General features: G+C 36.9%; 1 protein-coding gene across 5 annotated transcripts in view; it reads left to right on the top strand.

The window, feature by feature from the left end:
• RGS12 (regulator of G protein signaling 12) overlaps positions 1 to 23946 on the top strand; it is an 85666-nt gene that overhangs the window by 20818 nt on the left and 40902 nt on the right. For 3 of the 5 annotated variants that reach the window (XM_030238867.2, XM_030238866.2, XM_030238868.2), the window contains exons 3-4: positions 840 to 959; positions 21133 to 21154. In XM_030238867.2, coding sequence (XP_030094727.2) covers positions 840 to 959; positions 21133 to 21154 — 142 coding nt within the window. Of the gene's footprint in view, positions 1 to 839; positions 960 to 10448; positions 10628 to 14966; positions 15261 to 21132; positions 21155 to 23946 lie in introns of those variants that run through there. The other 2 variants (XM_018924568.3, XM_018924562.3) reach the window with 2 other exon arrangements.

Below are 23946 nucleotides of genomic sequence, written 5' to 3'. Positions count from 1 at the left end.
ATCAGTAGACAGGGAGGAATTTTCCCCACATTGAATGTTACAGTGAAAGAAATCCAAAATTTCAGGCACATAATCACAAGGTTTTGTAATGTAGTGAGTTTATGTACATCTGCTTAGCACCAGTCACCGACTGTGCCTAATTTTAGGTTCAAGCTTACACTTTGCCATTTGGAATAAACTTGATATGTATATGCTGAGTAGCTTAACAGACATCTGGTGACTTTTTAGGGAGAAAGAGTATGATTATGGGCACAAGAGAAAACAGATTTAATTACTGCAGCACCAATTCTAGTAATGGAACATCCAAGTGAGAGAGTTGCTTTCCTCGGAACAAAAGTTCCTGCAATTTTGTACTGTGTGATTTCAAAAGCTGGACTTTGCAGTAGCAAGGCTTTAAAAAAAGAGTAGTGAAAGTAAGACTTTTAAAAAATGTGGGGAAACATTTCAAAAGAAGCTGGGTGAGATGATTTCTCGGATGGTAGTTTCCTATAGAAAACGCTAATATTTTGTAGTTAAATGGTTTTCAGTTAAGACAGGAAAGAGCCAGGATCATCTTGCTTTTATTACTGACATGTCTCATGTGCATTTTAGCAACCTAACTGATCACTCATGTTAATACAGTAAATTAATGCTGAATGTTTAAGATATTTGACTTGAGACTGGAAAAGTCAACTTTAGTATGTGAATTTTAGTATGTGATTTTACAAGGGCATGGCAAATGACTAACTTGCTTTGAAATTTTGGTCCTGTTACATTTCCTTAAAATTCAGATCTCACTATGATCAGCAATGTACTAAAATGAAAGAAATAAATTAATATCTATTTTGTGGGGTTTTTAGGGTGCAAAATTTGGACATTCAATGGGATTAAATCAGGCTCCTCCTCCACGTTCCTCTGCTCGAAGATCATTTGGAAGATCGAAGCGATTTAGCATCACTCGCTCTCTGGATGACCTCGAGGTAATTAACTTTCACTTAAAGTTTAGAAGTGAGTCTTAGAGAACTTATAGTAGACAATGCTGATAATTGCTGAAAGTTACTAATGTATTAGTATAATAAAGTTATTTACTGTCATGTGACATTTTTGTGAGGGGAATACAGATTTCAGGTATCAACATTTCTCAGTATTTCTTTAATAGGTTACATCGTGGCCATTCTTTCTGTGGGGAATTCTGACTTTATTTTTCATATCACAGTTGGTCCTTTGTGAATCCACACAATAGACTTTTGCTGATCAAAATGTTCATAATGTCTCAGAAATGAATGTATCATGATATATATAAAAACCAAATGTTTGTCATAATCTGGTTTTTGCTCAGCTGATGAATTTTGACAGCAGTTCACAAAAGGGAATTCCTAATCAACTTGGTGATTTTGGGTTCTTTTAACTGTAATATTATGCTATTTTACATCTGGTTTAGCATCAGCTGGTGTCTGGCTCTCAAAACCATATTGGCTTTGGAGAAAACAAGGAATGAAAAGCCATCCTCCTGTTCTACTGTAGGAATATGGCTTCATTATATCTTCACTCGTAGTGTGCCTCCTCAGGAAAACCTGACCCACAGTGATGTGAAGGTGAATGCAGAGATCCTTGCCTTAGCTCTTTACCATGCTTATCTGGAGGAATAATACCTGGTGACTGGGGAGAAACAAAAATGAGTGCAGAGCTCTTGGCACAAGAGCCATGCAGTGCATACTGCACCACTTCAGCAAGGCAGGGAATGTGGCACACTGAGCCCTCCAAATGGGAAGGAGGTGTTTAAAAAGGTGTTTGAGATGGGAGGAGGGAAGAAGGAGACACTCTGAGTTTTCTGCTGTGGGAAAATGTAGGAAGAACAGCATTTCACTCTGAACTAAAGGAGAAGGGAGCTCAGTGCTCTCAGTGGATGTTTAGGGAGCAGAATATACGGAGGAGCTTCTGGCATGGTTAGGGAATGCAGGTAGGAACTGTACTTATTTCTCAGATGTTTTTCTTTTTCTCTGTTTTTCATAGTGGTCTGTGTTCTCTGAAGCTTTTACATGTCTTGCTTTTGTTCTAGTTATAGAAAATACGTAATTTCTTTGCACTCATAGCTTAAATACAGTAACTGCATAACTTAAACACAACAACGTCTGCATAAAGGGCTTTGGGAACCATCTAGCTACATCTTTCTTAATCAGAAAATGGTGGTTCTTCTAAATTGGTTATATATATCCAGTTTTGACAGAACTTTTGGTTGCAGTAAGAGTGAATTCTCTCAAAATATCAAAGAATCTAGTGCTAGTAATTCACATGCAACAGGAAAAACATAGTTCTTTCCACAGTCTTGCAGATTGAAATTTCATGCAGGTTTTTTGCACATCTCATGTTTTGAGTGTTTCAAACATCAAAAATAAAATTTAATTTCTGTTGTTGGAGCTGTTACGCATTGCATAAATATTCATTAAAACTGGCACTTGGGACTTTCTATTAATTTCAGAAAGATATGATAGTTACCAGCCTCAAAAGTCCCTTTTCCCCCTCATTATGTCCTAGTTGGTATTTATTAGTGTCTGTAAAAAGAGTAGCACCAACAGGAGGGATTGAGTCAATCTGTATCCCAATGTTCTCATCATTACTGAGTTACTTTGGAAGGGGAAACTTTCATTCTAGGTCACAAGATGAACTGGACAAAGGAATGGTCTGAATTCAAATCTCTATTTGGATGAATGCCCTTACTACATGTAGCTGTGTGGGTGTGGACTGTTCTCTGTCCAACTACTTTTCACTTTGAAATCTTTTTTTTTTTTTTTGTTCTGCATGCTGTAAGAGAATGATATCCTAAATATCCCAGCCACCAGGAGAAACAGCAATCCAGGAAGAATTTAAAAAGCTTTGTATGTCAAAATAAAATAATGTTGAGGTGTTTCAGTTTTGGTTAAAACTTCAAGGCTGCTGCTTCAGCACTTGTCCCAAGTACTCTTACACTATGTGTGGTAGAACATAATGTTGTTAGTACATGTTTAGTTTATTTCAGGCTGTCTATTTAGGGTTGGTGGAAGAGGAAATAACAATAGCAGGAAACTCTTAGAGACTCCACCTTTGGAATAATGACCATGAGTGTATTGTATAGGCTACTTGCTTGCTTTTGTGTTCTTTTCAGTTGTCTTGGCAGACTGGATAAGGTAATAATCCAAAAGTGAAATTTGGAAGTTAATATGCTTCTCTCAGCTTGCGGGTTTGATTCCTGCTGGCATCCAAATTAATCTTCTAAATTGAGCAGTGTAAGTAGGTTCCATGGAGTTTCTTTTATGGGCATTTGATGAGCACTGTTCATTGCTTACAGGTCTAAAAAGGCTGTATTTGGATTTTTTGTTGAAGTATGAGCAGTGTGTGAAACAGCAGCTGTCAGTGTTGCTGACTGCTGCCATAAGGTGGCGTGATTTCTTTGAAATTTGTTATTTATTTATTTTTAAAGCTATCTGTCAAAAAATACAGCACATTCATAGATATTTTAATAAATATAAACATGATTGCATGAGAAAACGTCACTTTTTCTTTTAACTTGTTAGATTACTTCTGGCTATATGTGCACAGACAGAACTCTTGTAAAATTAGAATTAATGGTATAGTTGCCCTTCCTTAAGTATTTTCCTCTTATCTGCAGAAGCTGTATTATACATAGAGAAAACCAAACAAGTTTGTAGGATTAACATCCAGGTGGTGTTTTTACTGATAGAAACTGTATACAAGATTTTTAAAAAAATGTAGGGATCATGATGGGATGAGAGTGGAAAATTAATGGTGCATATGTGCTATAATTGTGGTAGGGAGAATGTCTCACAAAACAGAAAATGCACAATTTTATTTCTGAACTGGGGAAATTGTGCTTGTTCACAGCAGGTCTGATTATGATTAATTAGTCTTTAAATTGGAACTGAATTCAGAAAATGAGCATGTCTAGTATGTGCCCTAGTTATGTTGTTTTCACAAGAAATGTATTTAGAAAATTTTCTTTATTAAATGACAAGAAACCTGGTTTTGTTAAGAACATATTTATCTTTTATCTAGCAATAAATTTTCCTGTGTGAATATTTTGTTGTTATGAAGCAGTGTCCATTAAAAACCATGTTAACATTCTGTGATTTGTACCAATTTTACTTTTTAGCATATTTGCTGATTCATATTTTCAAGGTGTAACTTAAGCTAAAAGTACCTTGTGATTGTTGAATGTTTGGCTTAATGAGAGGGCATGATCCTGTCTTTCTTCACACTTTTCTTCCCTGTAGATAAATGCCACTACTCTCTTGCACAATTCTGTTCTTGAAAAGATGTTTATAAATTTATAAACAAGTTAAAGGTGTCTCTATGAGACTGCAGACAGTAGAACTACCTATGTAAAAATTTACCTTAAGCACAGTAATTGTAATTCTTCTATTCATCCCCAGTTTTGGTAACACTTTCAACTGTAGCCCATTCCACACATCTTTTAATTTTTGTTGAAGTCTGTAAAAATGGGGGAACCTTGCAATATTTTTTTGAAGTCAAAAAATTTAGGTTCCTCTTCACCAAGAAGAACATTCAAATCTGTTTTTTCCTGAAAATAATTTTGGTACTTGTACTTTCTGTATTTCTCTGTGGTTAAAAATAGGGCAGAGTAGTATAATGAGAGAAATAATCTCTTAGGGAAACAATTGTCAAATTCTGTAAGTATTGTTAAATAATCATTTAATGCAGAGATATTTTTAAAATTAAAGATGATTTATCTTACTAGTATCAGCAACGGCAGGAAAAGATGGCTGTTACAGCTTTTCTTCTTGTTCTCATCCTGCTTTGGAAAGCTTAAAGCTATATTGTATATTACAAACAACATTCATTGTATCAAATTTCTAGAGTTTAGTAATGTTTTCAAAGTTGGAATGTATCATGTATTCCTTTTAAAAAATCAGTGTGAGGGCTTTTGTTAGAATGTTCCATCTTAATTATAACCATTAATAATGTTGTATTGTTAGGTGTTATTATAGATAATAATGCTTGAATCTTTTTTTTCTGTTTTGTTAATTCTACTGAATCCACTTCTTTTTTGCATTTCATCTGCTATTTGAAAGCATGCAGCACATCTCTTTGGTATGAGGTTTTATACTAATGGATGACATGTCTCTGCTGGATATTAGCTTTGGCATCTGTGGGTGGCAAAACTCCCCCTAAATACTCATTTGACTTAATAAGGAGTTTTAAAGTGGTTACCTGTTTTTGTTTGACTGATTTAAATAATCAGACAAAGCTTACACAGGGAGATAATAGCTTATATTAGACCAACTAGTATACTAGGGAAATCAGACAAGAAGATCTAAACATGCCCCAAACTTTTCCCACCTTCTCATATGATCTAATAGAAAATATTAACTCTCCCTGCAGAGGTTGCTTTGTTGATGTTCTTAGATCATCACCATGGCCACAATGCCACCACTATGGCAAGGAAAAGTACATGTTTTAAATCAAGAGGCCTCTTCATTCCCAGCTTTTAACAGTGAATTCAAAATTTGAAAAGGATGTATAGATTTGTCTTAGATTTCACCTATTAGTTAAAAATATGTTCTACTGTGTACGCCCTTTAAGAACTGCATCTTTGGCAATATTTTGTCTAAATGTTTATCTAAGAGATAACCAACCAGTTGGCAGTTTTGCTTTCAGCTTTCATGAAAGGGGAGGAAAAGCCAATTGTGAAATAACAGGGCACACATGAGAAAATCTCTGGTCTTGTATATAAAAGGCAGTATTGTCTTTTTAGCATGCTGATAATGAGTTCCTAAAGGTTTAATCCAGTCTCATGTGTGGGTATTCTGCAGTCTGAGTGCTAACACTGAGCAGCCCCTGTGTTGGAAGCTTCATGGATCTGTGCCCACAGATGAGGTTCTTGTTTCTCTTTTCCCTTTGCACTGCTTCTGGAGCAGTGAGAGGTGTGCTTAGTGATTTCAGGCTCCCTGACTAAACTGGCTCAAACCCTCGTGCTGACCATGATGTCTGGCTGCAAACAGTGCGAGTCAGTCATGGCATTACACACTGGTGTTTTTAGCTTGAGTTACTGATGTGCTCATGGAGCTGATCAGTGAGACTTTGAAAACATCCAGTGGTTTGTGCCAGGCATTCTTCTGCTTTGTTCAGGCCCTGTGCTGAGCAGTCCTGGCTGGAGTTGGTCACCTGCTGGGCTGCACAGTGGCCACACAGCTGTGCTGGCAGGTGAAACACTGCCAGGACATGGGGGCAGGCAGGGGATTGCACTGTCTGGGCAGCATCATTTGGTTTTGCATTTGCTTCTCTAGACTGCTCTGCTAAGAATTTCAGACTCTCCAGTCTTCCCTAGAGGATCATCCTCAGGCTTTTACTTTGGCATGTGGGATCTTATCAAGTAGTTTATTTCTATCTCTTCAAAGAAGGAAACATCATGCTAGTAATATACATTTTATTTTTCTTCAGAGATTGTGCTCTAGCATTACTGTTAGGTTTTTGCTGGTATTTTATACTATACTATAATTTTAAGACGATTTTTCACTATCTGCTCTTAAGTTTACCTTTATAGACTTTTTCACGGAAAGTTCTTGTGCTGCTGACTCTGTTTTGTAAAGTATTTGACAAAGGTGGATTGGTCAACAGATCAACATACTTGTGTGCAACCTCTTTATTGTGAATTTGAGGTTCTTATTTCTACATACAATCCAGAATGTTAAACTGTGCTTTTTTTCCCCCCCAGACACTGAGAATAATGGGATTTATTTTCTGTTACTTCAATTTATGAAATGATCATCCTTCAGTAATGTTACTGTTGACTGTTTTCTCCTGCTTTTGGGTTATTTTCTTTACATCAGATTCTGGAGAAATTTGCCATGTAAATTTGCATGTAAGAAGAAGCAGAGTAGTCAGAGAGTGTGCTGAGAGCTGGATCTCATCTCTGCTTTTTTCGTGAGTGCATAAGGGCAGTGCTCGTCACAGCAGTGCTCACCCCGTGCTGTGGTGCTCGAGAAGAAACCAACAGTGTTGCCTGGGATGGATTCCTTAGGGAATTAGGTCCCCATATGTGCAAAGGCAGTTGGGACAGTACAGAGCAATTTCTTCTTGAGGAGGCAATCAGTAGATTGTCTGACCCTGCCCTTCAAGTGCTTGTCACTGTCATATTTTCTGAAAAATCCCTTTGCCCAGGATTTTTCTCCTGGGAAGCTGAAAAACCTCAGAGAAAAAGGAAAACAATATTATCTCATTTGCTGCTCCTGTGTTTTGCTGCTTTGGAATGTGGTTGGAGATTGTTTATTCAACATGTGAATTGTTTTTGACTTAATGACCAATCACAGTCAGGCTGTGTTGGGACTCTGGTAGAGAGTCACGAGTTTTTCTTTAGTATCTTCTAGCCTTCTGTAGGTATCCTTTCTCTATTCTTTAGTATAGTTTAGTATAGTATTCTTTTATATAATATGGATCAAAAAATAATAAATTAGCCTTCTAAGAACATGGAGTCAGATTCATCATTCCTCCCTTTGACAGGGGTCACAGAAAATACCACAAGTGCTGTCTGAGCCTTATTGCCTCCAGGCTTGGCTCTTCAGCACAAGCCCATTTCTGCCACAGAACCAGAGACACAATATGTGCTTTCTTCAGTACCTACTAGAGATAGACTTCTATTCTGGATAAATTAATTTTCTTTTAGTAGCCAGTACTGCCATTCTTAAGACATGTGATTAAAGGGACACAGGTGAATTCACAGGCTGTAAATACCTCTGCAGTTTGGGGAACTACAAGGATTAGACAGGATGAACAAGTACAAGTAACCACCTGAAGCTACAGAGGGGGTTGCATTCTTTAGTTCAGCAGTGTAAGATATTGGGATTTGGCTTTGGCTCTGTTATTTTGGTTCTGGTTTCCTTGAGTAGTGACAGAACTGTCAATGCTCACACAAATGGAGCTCTTGTTAGGTTGGCAACCTCTCAGAGGTGTCTTTCTCCCTAACCTAGCATTCTTCAAATATGTGGCTTACTCTCTTTGAAGTGAAACTGTTCCCTCTTCTGGGTCTGAGGCATGTGACATAAAGGCAGAATAGTGCTACTATTTGCTGCACTGATTCTGAAATGCAGAACTATTTGCTGCTTAAGGCTGATCCTTGCTGCAGTTTCTTTTATTACATTTGTTGATTCAAGGGCATCTTTTAAGGCTCCTCCCAAGAAGGTGAGCAGTGAGGTGAAGTTACTCCAGGTAATAAGGATGAGAGCAGTCTCTGAAGAGGAGACCAGGCTGCTTTTATAAGTCTAAATGACTGAGCAACAAAATAGCAGATGAAAATGGATGCAGATAAATGTAAAGTAAAACAAATGAGGCAAAATAGCTCTAACTTCATATAAAAAATGATATATATGTTTCTCAGCAGACTGTTTCTTCTCAGAAGTGAGGTCTTTGAGTGATAAGGGAGAGTTGCATGTGAACAGCAGCTCAGTACAGTAGCAATGAAGCAAAATCCCGTGTTACCGATTATTACAGAAGGAATAGATGATTTCATTACATACAGCTGTGGTTTGTTTTTCCAAACCTGGTCTCTGTATTTTAAAATGCTCTGATATATTAGAAGAAGAAAAGATTTAGAAAAGTGTAAGGAAGAGTGGAAAATCATGGGTGGCGTAGGAAAAGTAGCTGGGATTGATTGCTCACTCTCTCCTTCGGGACAAGAAGTCGACACCATTAATTAAAGATAGCTGGAGCCAGGTGCAAAACAAACAGGAGAACATGACTGTTCATGTGGGAGGTGAGTTGGTCTGTGGGATGCCTCACCTCTGAGTGCTGTGGATGCAAGAAATTTGCATGTCCTGGAGGGAAAGTGGACAAGTATTTGGAAAAGAGAGCCACTGGGGATTATTAAGGAGACAAGCCACACCAGGTTCAGGAAATCTCTTGAACTAAAAATACCTGGAGTCTGGGAGAGTGTCATCAGAGAAATGTCTGATACATTGCCCTGTGCTGCTCGTTGGTAGGCTTCCATGAGTGGCCACTGCTGGAAACAAAATACTGGGTTTGATAAACACATGTTCTGAACTGATTGTGTGCAGAGATGTGAGGGTGGACAGTGCCTTCCCCTGGCTGTGGGACTGTGGTGTCCTCTTGGCCCAGGAGTCTGTGCTGCCTTTCCCTTGCTGTGAGGTTGTTGTGAAGGGCTGCAGTACCTGCTGGTGCTGGTGCATGCCTTGGGCACTGGGAGCATTCCCTGTGGGGGATGGCTCTGGCCACTGCCCTGCCCAGAGCTGCTGCTGCTGCTGAGATTGTCCAGGCAGCTCCTGGAGTGAGTGGGAATGAGGAACTGCCTGACTGGTTTGGTGTCTCTCTGTCCCTGCCCTCCCTCGCTGCTCTTCCTGTTACCTGGTGTGTCTTTTGACATGACAAAATAATAACTAAGGAGGGGTTTTTGCTCTGATGATGAGACCTGGCTGATGTTTTTAAGGCTTTACTGAGTGAACTGGATTGGTATTTCTAGAGCATAATCACAGAATACATACAGCACATTTTGATAGCATCTGCAAATTGTTTCTGAATCTCTCATGCTTAAACCGCTGGGATTTTGGGTAGGAGTGTGTACCACCTAATTTTCACTGTCCTCCTGCATTTATCTGTCCAGTGAAACTGCAGAAAGAAAAAGGAGTCAGCTAGAACTTTTACTAGAAGCTTTTTATTTACTTACTAGCATTTCTTATTCACCATTAAATCATTAAAACATTTCACAAGTACTTCTAAAACTTAAAAAACACAGTAAAAAGCCCATCTGCAACTTCCCTCTGGACAAAGGAGCTGCTGAAGGATAATGTTTAAGGATTATTTTTGGGCAGAAAGTGCATGCATTTTTTTTCTGAAAACGCACAGATATTGCAGGTCTGTCTGGAGAGTAGGTGTGGTATTGAAAATTATGAGAGTAATGTTTCACTTGGAACATGATCCTCGTAAATGCCAATGCTCTGCTTACTCACAAGAGCACGGAGAGTTGTGGTAGGATGAGATAGGTTGCACAATCTGCATACATGTGATTGTAATCACACTGAGACACGTACCTACATGCCAGAAACTGCAAGAAGTTTGCTGTGAGTCTTACATGTTTTAACAATATATTTTTAAACGTAGTTTTAGATTATATTTTAATTATTTTTAGTAGAGATTGGTGACTCGGTTCATTCAGGTAATATGCTCATCAAAGGGGAATGTATTAAAGAGGGAATACTTTGGATGAGAAAGCGATGTTGACTCAGTGCTGAAACAAGTTTGGACAAACCTTTACGACAGAGTCCTGTAGGCCCTCCGTGGATGTATTTTACATTAGCAGATTCCTCAGCAGGGCTGTTGTCTTTACAGAAGCTTTATTGTTACGCAGGACCTGCCTAAACACCATTTTGAAAGCTGCCTGTTCCTTTTGATGAGAAGATACAGAACCAGTACTGAGGGCGGGGAATGTGCTGGGGAGGGAGGAGAATGGGAGAGGTGTTGATAGGGCAGCAGACAGAGAAGCCTCATTTTTTTACTGGACTCTGGAAGAAGTAAAGATGTGTTCAGAAAGAGCGTAATAATAAAGTTGAAGGGGCTGTTTCTTAACAATGAGATATTAAACCATTTATACATGGAGAAAACTTTTACTGATAGTCAAGTGTCTGTAAGTATAAAGTTTTGTTTGTCTAAAGCGAGCAGAAAACAGGATTATGGTTTAATGAGTAGTCTTCCAAGCTAAGAAATCTTGCAGTGAAATATGATAAATTATGCTTCTCAGGATTCAATGAGGTTTTAAAGAGACAAAGTTCGTAAGTATAAGTATTTAAGTTGACTTTCTATATAAGCTGTTATAAAATTAAGAATACACCGTTTTCTAGCCATGTTTAAAATTCTTTTGCATTGTATTGTTTTTAAAGTGAGTGTAGTAGATGTACCAATATTTCTCTAAGTTTTTTTTATAAACCTTTCGTTTAATTTTTATTATACTTGCACGTGTTTCCGTAAAGCAAAAATGTCTTTACAGATATGTTACCTTGTAATTGTTACAGTGCTTTTTTAAAAGTTGTGCAGCTAAAGGGATTTTTCTTCTTCCATCTGGAATTTTATCCAATAAAACAGAATCCAGATGGTGTGAGTTATTAGAATAACTGAAAATAAATGAAAGGTATTTATAGAACACAACATTTCTGAGGTGTAGAAACTTAGATCAGTTTTAGCTTGTTGTTGCTCAGAAAACACTTATTTTGCAAGTAAGCATACTAGCTGTGTTATCAAATTTTGACATTATAGTCTTATTCTTTCTGTCTATATATCTCGGTATAAAATTGCCTTAAATGCTAAAAGTATGGCAGCAAAATTTTTGTATGTTAAAATCAGGAGGGAAATAAATAATTGCAAAGCACGGGTAAAATATTAAATGCATTATTTACTTAAAATATAGTAATTTTCATTCTAACTTCTACATTGATTTCCTCAAAATCTAATAATTTTTAGGGGCTACATCAGTAGTAGGAGATTCAGAAGTGACTAAATGTGTTTCAGTGATCTGTCACTTAATCATATCCTCTTTAATATGCAATTGAAATTTAGTTTACTGTTGGACTGCAAGTTACCTTCCATTTGGATGTGCAAGTTACGCTGTTTCTGCATGTTTTTGTTATTGGAGAGAATTCAGTTGTCTTAAAATGTTGATCAACAGAAGGGGAAAATAAAACCAGGAATTGTTCACAAACATTGTTGCAAAACTATATTTTTTCAATTTTAATTTTGCAGTCATGGAGAAGTATTTTTCAGGCTTTAAAATACGGCTCATAGAACTAGATTATTTTTTTTTTAGAGTGGATTTCTGGATGGCAAACCTTGAACTTAGTACTTGAAAACGTGCACAGGAGAGTGAGCAGTGTGGCAGACAGCAGAGGGCACTGGAGCAGTGGTTTGCATCATTCCCTCTGTTTCGCAGGATTTACTGTAGGGGAAGTCTCAGTGTCTGACAAGGCAGCTTGTACTTCACTTATTTATACACAGCAAGTTCCAGCTCGTTTGCCTTCAAAATATTTTTGTTAATATTGCATTGGAATAGGAAGGGCTCTTATTTCAAAATTCATAGAGGGAATCACAGTGTTGTAAATGAGAGAATCTTTCCTCTTCTCATCAGTAGCACATATAGGGTCTGTTTATTGTTGAGTAGCTGACAAATCATAGACAAAAATATATTTAGACAGATTACAGAAAATTTGGAGAATTAGGGGGAAAAGCATTTTATTTTATGGCAGAGTTTTCTTAATTTATGTGTAGGCTTTTTGATGCTTTTGCTTTTTATTTCAGAAACTGGGGATCAGTGAGCTAAATCATATTCTTAAAATGTGGCTGTCATGCAAGTAGTTGTTACTTTAATATGACATTAAAAAAAACAGTACTTGATGAGATTTAAGATTTTTGGTGGTGCATTCTGCCAATGTCTCATTTAGTTTAGGACTCTGTGTGACGAGGAGCTGGTCCAGGGGATTGCCTCTTTCGGGTTGCCTGGTGGTTTTTGTGCCTGTTTTCTTCTTTTAGGAGTCAGGGATTTAATAAATCACATTAATCTTCTGACAAGTTAAAACTTATCCAGGCTCCCTGTCATTCGATCTTTCTCTTCAGCTTTTTCAGCTCTGAAAACAAATGTACAAAAGCAAATATGAGCAGGAAGTGGAGGGAGGGTAGGAGAGAAAAACAGATCAACCTTATCTGGGGTCGCTCCCCCTTCCCACAGTTTAGCTCCTAAGCAGATGGATGTGGGTTTCCAAATGTCGTCTTTGGTGTAGCTGAATAAGGCTTTTAAAGCTGTTGTACCATATTTTAACACTTTCCATTAATAGCTTTGCACATTAGCACTCCTTCTGCTTTTGACCTTTGACCTCTGAGTTGCCTGCCCAATTTACAAATATGCTACTCAAAATCACAAGATTTTATATCTGTAGCTGCTGAAATAAGCTGTGAAAATGTAGAGGGATATGAATTTTTTTAAGGGCTTTCAGTGCCACATGACACTTCATAGCCATGATCATTAATTGCTGCTGCCTAATTGCTGGAGCTTATTTTTCAGTGTTGGTAGAGCTGCTGTATGGAAAAAAGGTGGACATGTAATGCTTAGTTCAGTGAAACAAAATCAACAATTCTTCATGTCTGTTTAAAGGAAGGGATTATTAGGTTTACAGTGCTAAAATGTGTAGACATTGCCCACCCACAGTGTTCCCAGCAATGTTAACTGCAGTTGCTCCAGTGAGCTGCTGGTCTTGCAGCTACATCCCCCTGTTGCATGAGGGGTCAGTTTTCTCTTATTCCTTCTTATGAGTAACACTCTCACATGTTAAAATTGTACAAGTACTTTTGGTCTTTCCAGTTGATTCCTGGAGGATTTAGGTTGGGTGTTAAGTGTAAGTGCTATTGATGAAAGTCCTATTTTGTGTTGCCCCAAAAGGGTTTTCACAGGGAAGTTCTTCAAATACTTCTCATTGTGATTATTGTGCACCTGATTATTTGTAATATTGTTGCTATTTGATTAAAGTATTGACAATGAAAATACATTCTGCTTCCCACTTGGTTTAGTGTCAAACAAAGTGCAGCATTTAAATAGCTCTGACATTTTTTTCTTTATAAAGTTGCACATTTTGAATACTTTTCCATGCACAGTAAAACTGTTCTGTGCAAATACCATAGGGCACTTGCTTCTGAAATCTTAGAATAATGGAGGGTGTAATTTGTAGTTTTTAAAACACATTTCTTCCTGTCTACCCACCCATTTGTTTCCATTGCATTTGTCATGGTATTAAATGCTTGTGTGAGCATTCCAGACTGCAGTGGTGTGCCTATTCAAACAAGTAATCAATCAAAAAATTAACTTTCCATCACAGCAATTGGCTTATGCCTCTAAAATTCTAGTTAGAATAGGCTTCATCTGCAAGGAAATTAAATTTCTTTCCTGATCACTCTAAATTAAATTGAGAAGATTAAGTTTTTCTTGCAACCAAGTCTCTTCATCCTAAGTCCAAAATGGGAAGATGTGCAGGCTTTTACATATTGGATGTAGCAAGTCAGTCTCACCATGAAATATTGAGTAAAGGCTCTTCTCTTTCCTCATTTTCTCTCTTTGTAAGTTCCAAGTAACATTTGCCTTCTTCACAGGGTGGTTTCTGTATTAGGGACTCAGCCTAGGAACTGCATGGCTGTGGGGGGTTCCACATGCTGTACTGAACAAGGGAGAAAGTTCCTCTTTCCTAAATGACTGCTGGCACGTCCACCTAGGGCTTAAGGACATCCCACTGGAATAAAAATGCCCAATAATCACTCCCAGATTGCCATTCTGGTGTTTATTTTTAGCAGAAAATTGTGTTCTGATTGCTTTAAAAATAACAGCAGTGAATGATTTAGGTACTGTCACTGTTGTGGACAGCAGCAAACTTCCTGAAATGCTGTACTTTCCATATAGAGTCTCTTGAAGACACCGCTGTCACAGGCAAGTGAATTGCACTTCCCTCTTTCATTACAAGGAGCCTCTTTTGCTCTCTGTTCCTGAGGCTCTGTGCACAGAACTCTCTTGACATCAGCTGAGCACAGGTTCAGGTCGTGAGGGAGGAAGGGCAGAATAGAAGTTGGTTTCTGCAAGAAGAATTTTGTCTTTAGTGACAAGAGGTTACTCCTAGGTTTAATGAAATGCACCAAGTCTCCTTGTATTGCAGATTTTTTATGTGCAGTTTACAGTGTTAACCACTGAAAAGTTAAGCAGAATGGACTATTTGAGGTCCTATTTTGTTCTGGCTTGCATTATGTAAACCTCTGAAAATAGTGATTTACTATGTAAATGTTTCTCTAACTAATGTTAGGGTGATTAACTAGTGCTTTTTTGGAAACTGTCTTGGAAATCTGCTTTATTGAGTACAGGACTACCATAGGGTTCAGCGTCATTTTATTTTCCTGATTTGTTATAGGAAAGGTTCTCAAATACAATCAGCATGATTTATATAAAATGATCGAGCTTTTCTGGTGAGAGATAATTGAGATCTAATCTGAATCCCTGACGAACCACAGCTTCCTGCATTGGCCTGTTGCTATTGGTAACATAAAGGGAGTAAAATAGAACTTCATACGAAATGCCTTTAAACTTTACTGGCATGTACAGGCATGGAACAGCGTTGAATTTTTGAGTTTAATCTTTGAGAAGCCGACGTGTTAAGGAAATGCTTTTTCCATATTAAGTGAAGATGAATTTAGGAAGAGTGCTGCTAGGAAAAATAACTGCTGTTTCTTACGAGGAGCGGGTAAGTGATATGAATTATATTTAGCTAAAGCAAGGCATTGTTGTAGTGAGAAATTAGAATAGGCTATTGTTATTGGCAAGAAATTAGAGAAGAATGGGATCAGCTTCAGAATGCTTTTTGCTTAGCCTTTAAGCTTTTTTACTTTAAAGTACTTGAGTTAAAATTCCTTTGTAAATGCAAACATTGGGTTTTATTCTCAGAGAAAAGTAATATTGTTATACCAACTAACACTGAGATTTTGATATGTATTTATGAATGATGCCCAATATGTATAAAGCTAAAACCCCAGTATATTTCTAATGTGTGCCTATTATTTAATTATGTGCAATGTATTTTGTATATGCTTTCTGTACCATTATATCAATATTATATCTTTAGGTAAGACTGTATGTATTTTGTATATATCTTTACAAAAATTATTTTAGGGATGGATTTGGCACTTAAGGTGCTGTGTTTATATGTGATAAGATTGGTTTTGTTTGGGGTAACAAGTTGAACATTTATTTCATAAAGGAATGCCAAATGTCACATCATTTATTCTTCATATGTTGTTTTTATAAATTCAAATATTTGACAAAATTATATGGAATGTATTCAGTAGAGTTATTGTACAGTAGTTGTACAGTATGTTTTTCTTCAGAACTCTTACATATAGAATACTTTTGTGTTAACTGTTATAAATGCAATTTGGTGGTAGAGAATTGAAAAGTGAAATTGTGTAATAGTCCTCCTTTAAGTGGCATTCTGAAGGGGCATTCTTCTCAAAGAATTCTAAATCATTACATTAATTGCAATAATATTTTGAAATGGGGATAAAAAGCCTGTAATGTTATGCTACTTTTTAGGTGAGAAGTACATTTGAGATTTTTTATTAGAAGGAAAAACTAGCAATAGTTGCTGAGTAATGTGGCTTTATTTTTTATTTAAAATGTTAGAGTTGTATATACCAAATTTTGAGGCACAATCTCCCTCCCTTTCCAGAGTCCACTGGAGCTCATGGCATGAACTATGTTGATGCTGTAATATTTTTGAAAATACATATATATCATGTAAATCCTGGAGTAATGTGACTGAAGACCTTGGGGTCTGCTTATAATTCATTCCTTGGCAAAAGGAGAAGTTGCTTCAGGTGATTTAAGAAGTAGTTTGAACGAAGCTAGATGCAAGGAGATGGTCAGCTGAGTGATAGGCTTTCCCTGAGATAAGTGACAGAATGTTTGAAAGTTGGCTCTTTGTATTCAGCCTGTAAATCTTAGGAACCCAGCAGATTTCCTAGCATTATCCTCTATACTGAAATCATATGAGAAAATGAGTTTAGAAGGTTGGTGGAGCTAGGTGTGCTATTCTAACCTGGAAGGCTTATTTACAGGGACTTTATAAAATAGTGTGTGAAGTGATGTTGTACTGGGTAAGTAACAGATTCTGGCAGCACTCAGAGAATTCTTTGGATGCAGCAAGAAGTCGATGCCTGTACTGCAAGAAAGTGTGCTTTGGAAAGGAGACAGAGAGGTCATTCTTAATCCCTTTTATTCCATATCTTTCTGGATGCCCAGGAAAATAATAGATGTTTTTCTTTAGTCTGTGATTCTCTCACTCTTAGAAGAGGAGAGAGAAATAGATCTTCACACTCCTTCCAGATTTCACCCTCTGTGTCTCAGGAGGAGTGGGAAAGAGAGGTGTTTCTTGGCTCAGGAAGGCACTCACCCCCAGTGTAATGGCACAGATGATTTCATGTTGCTCCATTTTATTGCTAAGGCCTGGCATTTCCCAGTATGTGTCACCCCTCGGTATGCCCCTCTTTCCCTTTGTTCTACTCCAGCATTTGAGCATGACTTCGACTTGAGTGACAAATCTTGAGGTGGAGAAAAAGAAAATTTTATATTGTGTTACCTGGGTAGTTGTACACATGGATTTATTTGCTCAATATAAAGTCTGGGCTATAGGTGGGGTGTTTTGTGATTTTCTGCAGGATGTTGTTATGGCAGAATTGGACAGTACCTAATCACTTCTCTGACTGATCCAGGTAAAATGGAACATGTACGATGGCACCAAGATAAGATGGATAAGAGTTTCTGTCACCTGAAAGATGTAATCAGACAAGCTTCATGCAGAGCTGCACACATCTAGCAGGTTATAGGCCATGAAAGCTAAAAGATACAGCCTGTTCCAACCTTATGAACTTTCAGCCTTATGAATTATTCTCCTCTGTGCCCTCTCTCCCTTTGTACCTTGTTGTTGATGCAAGGTTCTATGTTATAATCTACTTCTGTTCTGGGAAAAAAATTAGGTACTCACAAAGTAGTTTTCTCCCTGATAATTATTGTAAGCTTAAACTCTTTTAGATTTGTTGCTAACAGATCCTGAACACAACATCAAAAGCTCACAGGCCCTTCTGGCTTTTCCACCTAGCCAAGAGAAATGATGCAAAGAGAAATGTAACATGTTTTCTCTTATTCAGAACTTTATACTATCAAATATATGCTGCAGCATTTGCCAGTTTAGAGAGACGTAGAGCATCTTTTATGCTGTATGGTAATTGGGAAGCCACTCTTCAGCCTGCTGGCCCTGTCACTGGCTTCTCTCTCAAAGCACAGGGATCCAGACCCTGCCCTAAGGTCCCTGGAGTGGAGTTGCATCCCCCAGCTTTGGAGGGGGAGGGGGTGTGAGTGTCTGTGTAACTCAGCTGCTAATCCAGCTAGATGAGCAGGCAGAGTTCCCATGAAGGGATATACTGGAGGGCATTTTAGCTTTCTTAATTAGATTTATTTTTTAAAATTTTGGTCATTTGTTGCCATCAGATTCCTGGCATATGCCATGGGCTTCTTCCTAAACCAATTTGGTAACTGGGGTAATTGGAAGAACCAATTTCAGTTCTTATCTGGTTGTGAAAGATTTGGTGGTTTCATATGCTTAGATTTTATCTCTGGATGATAGCTCATAGATACATTCACAACATTTATGTTCTGTCATTTGGAATTAAATGCTGAAATGCTTTAAAAAAATCCTCACATTAGCCCTAACTGGCACAGAGCCATGCCCTGTCCTTCCCTCTCTTTCAGAAATGGCTACCTACAAAAGCTTTTCTATTTTATAGCTTTCTGATACATGTGTTTTTCAATACGTGGTTCTTAATATGTGTGCAGTGTTAAATTTCATCAAATAATCAAACTTTTTATGTGTAGCACATCAAATTTTGTCCTGAAGAGCCTCCAGTGGTGGGAAACATGAGTGCTGAAGAATGAAAAAAAGCCCCCAACATAAACTGTATTTTTAAAATGAGATCATCATAGTATTTAAAAAAATCTGGTCTTGCAACTTATACCTTTCAAAGACAAATCTAGACAAGTTTCAGCTGAACAGTTGAGAAGAGAAACTTCTTTGTCTGAATGTGGACTGCAGTTTCTGACAGGTTTAAACTGAGATTTCTGAGTACTCACAAACACAGTTTAAACATATTACTGTGAATTCTTGCACAGTAATTACAAGCTTTAGTTTCTAGGTTTTATTGAATTAGGTGGATTTAGTTACACAGTTGAATTGAAAGAAAAGATCTGAAAATATATTTTATTTTGTGATCTTTAGAAATAAACAGATATTGCTTAGAACACGATAGGTATATTTAGTGACTCTGTAATGAAAAATATATTCCTCTTATATGTGCTTTTCTAAAATGTTCTAACATACAAATTATTAAGGCCTTGCTTGGAGAGATTTTAAGATGCTGATAAATGTAATGTAACAAGCCATTTGAAATAAACAAGCAAAACCAACCTGTGGTGTGTCGAAAGTTCACTGCATTAATTTGTGCTAAATAGATTGATATAAATCTCTGTGTCATTGATAGCTTTTCTATGAAATTGCATCATTTTCTCTTGAAAATTATATTTTATAATTGTTAACTTCCCAGTTTTTGACAGAAGTAGTATGAATATTCTTTCTGCTATCACAAAAATCCTAATAGTTTTGCTTCATACCTTTCAAAACCATGAAGAATTTTACTTAGTGTTTGAATCTAGGTTAATGAAAGCTAACAAAGTATATAAATATTCCTAAAATATAGATATTTTGAAAGGACTTTGAGGTTTTTTTCTGTCTAATGTATAAACTGATATTATTACTTTACTTTAAGTCATCATTTTTGTTGTTCTTTTAGAAATGACATTGGAGTTGTTTATTCATTAACTGTACAATACAGTGATCTGCTGAGAAATTAGAAGCAATCACATTTATAAACCACATTTCAGTAATGCAAATTAAATTTTCTAAATTACCAACATTAATTAAGTTATGGCTTCTGAATTTATAACATGATCACTAGGTTTATGTGCAAAATAGAAGTTGAGAAGATGTCCTAAGCCCCACTGAAGGATTGTAACCAGAACCATGTTTCTGATAGCTGAAACAAAGCTGTTAAAGGGAGGTGCTTGGAGATACTTTTTGTTGTATTATTATTCTTCACAGATCCAGAGGCATTTATGTAGTTAAGCCAGAAGTGCCACCATTTTTTCACTATTAACTTCTTTTTCATGAGAGGTGTATTTGTGTTCATCTGAGCTCGCACCAGGGGAATGATGTCAATAGAGGATAGTTTAGACTGGGAAAGTCTCAGAATACTTGTGTCAGAAACTAGCTCTGATCCTCTCCTGGTGATGGGAGTGGTGAGGCCACACCACTTTGTAACAAATTCTTCAGGAGTGTTAACAGCAGGGTGAGAGCCTGCAGTGAAAGAGAGAAAGAAAGGAGAAGATATTTCTAAAGGTTTTTGTGGATTTTGTAGATGAGCGGGAGTGTTTGTTGCCAAGGCTGAAAAAATACAAACTATGGAGAGGTAGCTGTTAGCTTGAATTGTGCTTATATTTGTGCTTTTCTTCTTCTGTGTGTTTCTGACCTTGAAGAAGTTTTAGATACTGTAGGGCATTCTTTCCTAGCTTTTTAATGAGCAGTACAAATGAAGAGAGTATTTTTTGGCTATTTAGGAGGTTTTCTAAAGGTTCAAGGACACTTTCAATGACCAAGAAAAGACTGGCCAAACTAAAATAAAAATACTTTCTATTAGTCATTAAAAAAATCAATGCAAACTTAAATCTAAAAATCATTTGTCCTCCAGACTTCACTCAGCTGAGTGTCAAGGTTCAAGCATTGGAGTACCTAATTTGGAATTGTCAGTACTTGGATGTAATGAGGTATTAGATGCCTTGAGGTCATTTATGATGAAAGTTGAGAAGTTTAGGGTAGCTAAGCACATAAACTTCAGCATTTCACTAGAATACTAATTGTCCTTGAAAATCTGATGTACAATAGGTAGAGGTGGTGAGGAGTTCTCACTTATTACAAGTTAAGTTCTAGCTTATAAGCAAGCACTCTGAACATCCTTTTGTTTCTGTGACAGTCAGAAGTGACTGACAGGGAAAGTTTTTGGAGTCACCTGACTGACAAAACACTGAATTTTGATTTTAATGCTACATATCTCCAAATCCTACAGCAAATTAAAGATTTAATTCATATCGTTTTCCAGGCTTTGCAAGTCAGTTTTAGGTATCTTCCTTATCCCAAGACCAACTGATTGTCTCTGCCCCTCTAAGAGGGACTTTTGGGAGCAGTGTAGTTACCACAGCTGGAAATGCTTCTTCCAGTAAATATTGGTGGGATCAAGTCCCTGGACAGTAGTGGTTGACAGAGGTGAATTTCATGCTGGGGAGAAAACAACTGTGAGAAATAACAGCTGGCTTCTTTAGATTTTCCTCTCTAATATTATCACTTATTAATAAGATTTCAAAAGTAGCTAACACTGCAAATGCTAAATGAATCTCAGAGATTTCTGATACTTGCCATGAAACTTCAGTAACACTTCTTTTTTTCTTTTTTATTGCAGTCAGCAACTGTTTCTGATGGAGGTAAGCTGAAGCTTGTTTTTACTTTTATAATGAAAAATAATCAATTTTCCACATTAAGCAATATAATATGTGGTAAATTATGTGATATATTATAAGATGTAAGTCCAAGGTGGTGCAGAACTCTGTGGCTGCTTTGGGAACTGTGCCAGTGAAAATATTGCAGGCTTGTGTTCACATACTTTCACTGGTTTATTTGCATAATATTTTTTTGGTACATTTATATATGCACATTTTTATTATAACTAGGCTTCTTCTATAATAATAGAGGCAGAGCTGGTAGACTCTGTGTACTTGGATGGTAGATAAAATCTCATTCTCTGTTTTATTGTCCTTTACATACCTTGTTTGCTTTTAAAGAGATGCTCTAGCTTCTGAGTTGTAAGATGTGTTGGTACATTTGCTGAGGTTGAACTTTGTTAAGTGTGATCCTTTTTGAGAAGGGGGTAAGTAATTTGATATTTGTAAAATCCCAGCATGGAGCTTTTGCATTTCTGGAATACTTCTAAGTAAACTCCTCTTTATTGCACATAAGCTGGTTTGTTTTGATTTTAACATGCCTTTAATGTTTTAAAGGATGTCCACTCTTTGTTAAACATTAGAAGATGATTTCTCTGAAGCTTTGAAGTTAATTGAAACAGTTTAAAAAGGCTTCCTTAATCGAATAAAGGAATTTCTATAGTGGAGGGTATAAAGGAAATGGATTTTCTCCTTGTCGTCTTTGTCAGGAGTTGGTTCACTTGATCCTGCAGAAAAACTCATGTATTTTTGTGTTTGCTGTTCTTTGACAACATTACAAGACAGATTTATTAAATAAAAAGGGCAAAAGGGAACAAGCTGTGTTCCTGTAATCAGTGCAGTGAAACTGGAAAAAATATTTGGAAAGCTAAGGATAATTTTTTTATAATATATGCAAATGTAAATGAAAATTAGCAATACTATTTACAGAACTTCTTCATATCCTAATTTCTGATTTCTTGCAAGATTAAAACTGCACTTTAGAAAAACATTACTGTTCGGGTCCTTTTGCTGGAGCCATTTTCCAGTGGCTGACTTTGTCAGGTATTCTTCTTCTCTGCTGCTGACACAGTCTGATGCTTTACTGTTCTTCTGTCTGGATGAGAAGTGGACTCTGTGTTGTATCTGTCTTGTCCACAAAGTGATAAAACAACAAACCAGAAAATAATAGTGTTTATTCTGCTTTCTATTTCTAAAATGTAGCCTGTGTTTTTCTGAGAAAAATATGTATTTTTTTTTCCCTCCACATGTTACCTTGATATGAAAATCAGAGCAGACCACAGACTTTCTGATTGTGTATGTAGTTGTTGAGGACCAAAAATTTGATTGATCATTTTTTAGTACTTGTGTCTTGTTTCCATGAGGGGTCTTGTTCTGTGTTTATGAAAGTTATTTTGTTGCCTATCCAGACTTGGGAATCCCTGTGGTAGTATTCACAGAATAATAATGTCAAGATTTTTATCCTTCCAGCTAAAAATTTATTTTAAAAATTCCATTTATTTTTAGGTCTTCCAATATGATTTGTGTCTTATTCCAAATCCTTAGGTAACTGTTTTCACAATTAATTCTATACAGTATTTTTAACTCATGAAATCTAAGGGCCACATAAAGTCACAGAGGTGAAAAAACAGCCTAGAAGTTATGTGCTGTTTTCTGCTGAGTTGTATTCCCTATTTTTTTAGCTAGTTCAGAATTTAACATGAACTCTCCCTTCATTGTTAAATAGTACTTAAGAAGGGGGATAATTTGTGTAAAAAGTGGTAGTTGAACTATATTGAATAATATCAAATCAGTGCTTAAATACCCAGATAGTGGGTTGGAAAAAGGAGCCAGAGAGACTGTAACCAGAAAGAGTGAAATTAAATGAATTCCTAATTCATCTTGAGCTGCATTGAGTAAAAAGTTGTGATTCATGTGTGAATTATATTTTCTAGCATTTACTTTCATTGAGTATGGTACAGTGCTGAAATTTTTTCAGTTTTCCTTAATCTCACTAATACACAAATAGATCCACAGACTTAGACATTTTAGGGTATGTTTAGATTAGAGACATTTTCACCAGTGAAACCATTAGTACAGCACTGCATACTTCCCATCCTAGACTAAATCTTTGTCATCCCAGAATCACAGAATGATTTGGGTTGGAAGGGACTGTAAAGGTCAGCTTGTTCCAGCCCCCTGCCATCCAACCTGGCCTTGACACTTCCAGGGATGGAACATCTGCAGTTTCCCTGGGCAGCCGGTTGCAGTGTTGTCATTGCTGTCACAGTGAAAAATTTCTAATATCTAATCTAAATCTACCCTCCTTCAGTTTAAAGCCCTTTGTCTGCTCTTTTCAGATGTCCCTCTCCAGCTCTCTTGTACCCCTTTTAGGTAGTGGAAGGTGCTCTAAGGTCTCTCCAGGACCTTCTCTTCTGCTTGGTATTATTAGTTACTATTAGCATTTGTACATATAACTAGAGTCTATAAATACTGTTGTTAAGCTTTAGTTTGGGAAGAAAATTCAATTTAAATTGTAATTGTGTGAAAAGCAATTATGTGTTTATAGACATCTCTTCAGTATGGTGGGAGGCACAACAGTTCTTTGTACATTTTCCTTCCAAAGTCAATGAGGATTTTTGTCATGGCTTTTATTGTGTTAGAGCTCAGCCCTGGAAACCATCTCCCCCTTTGTGTTTATTTTATATTTTACATCCCAGCTTGTGCAAGGCTGGGAGGTTCTTATCAGCCAAAACTCTGCACTTGGGCATTGTAAGATAGCTGATGTGTAAATTAGT

Source organism: Serinus canaria, chromosome 4 (genome assembly GCF_022539315.1).
Source record: "Serinus canaria isolate serCan28SL12 chromosome 4, serCan2020, whole genome shotgun sequence".
Lineage (NCBI taxonomy): Eukaryota > Metazoa > Chordata > Aves > Passeriformes > Fringillidae > Serinus > Serinus canaria.
This window is presented reverse-complemented; position numbering and strand designations above follow the sequence as displayed.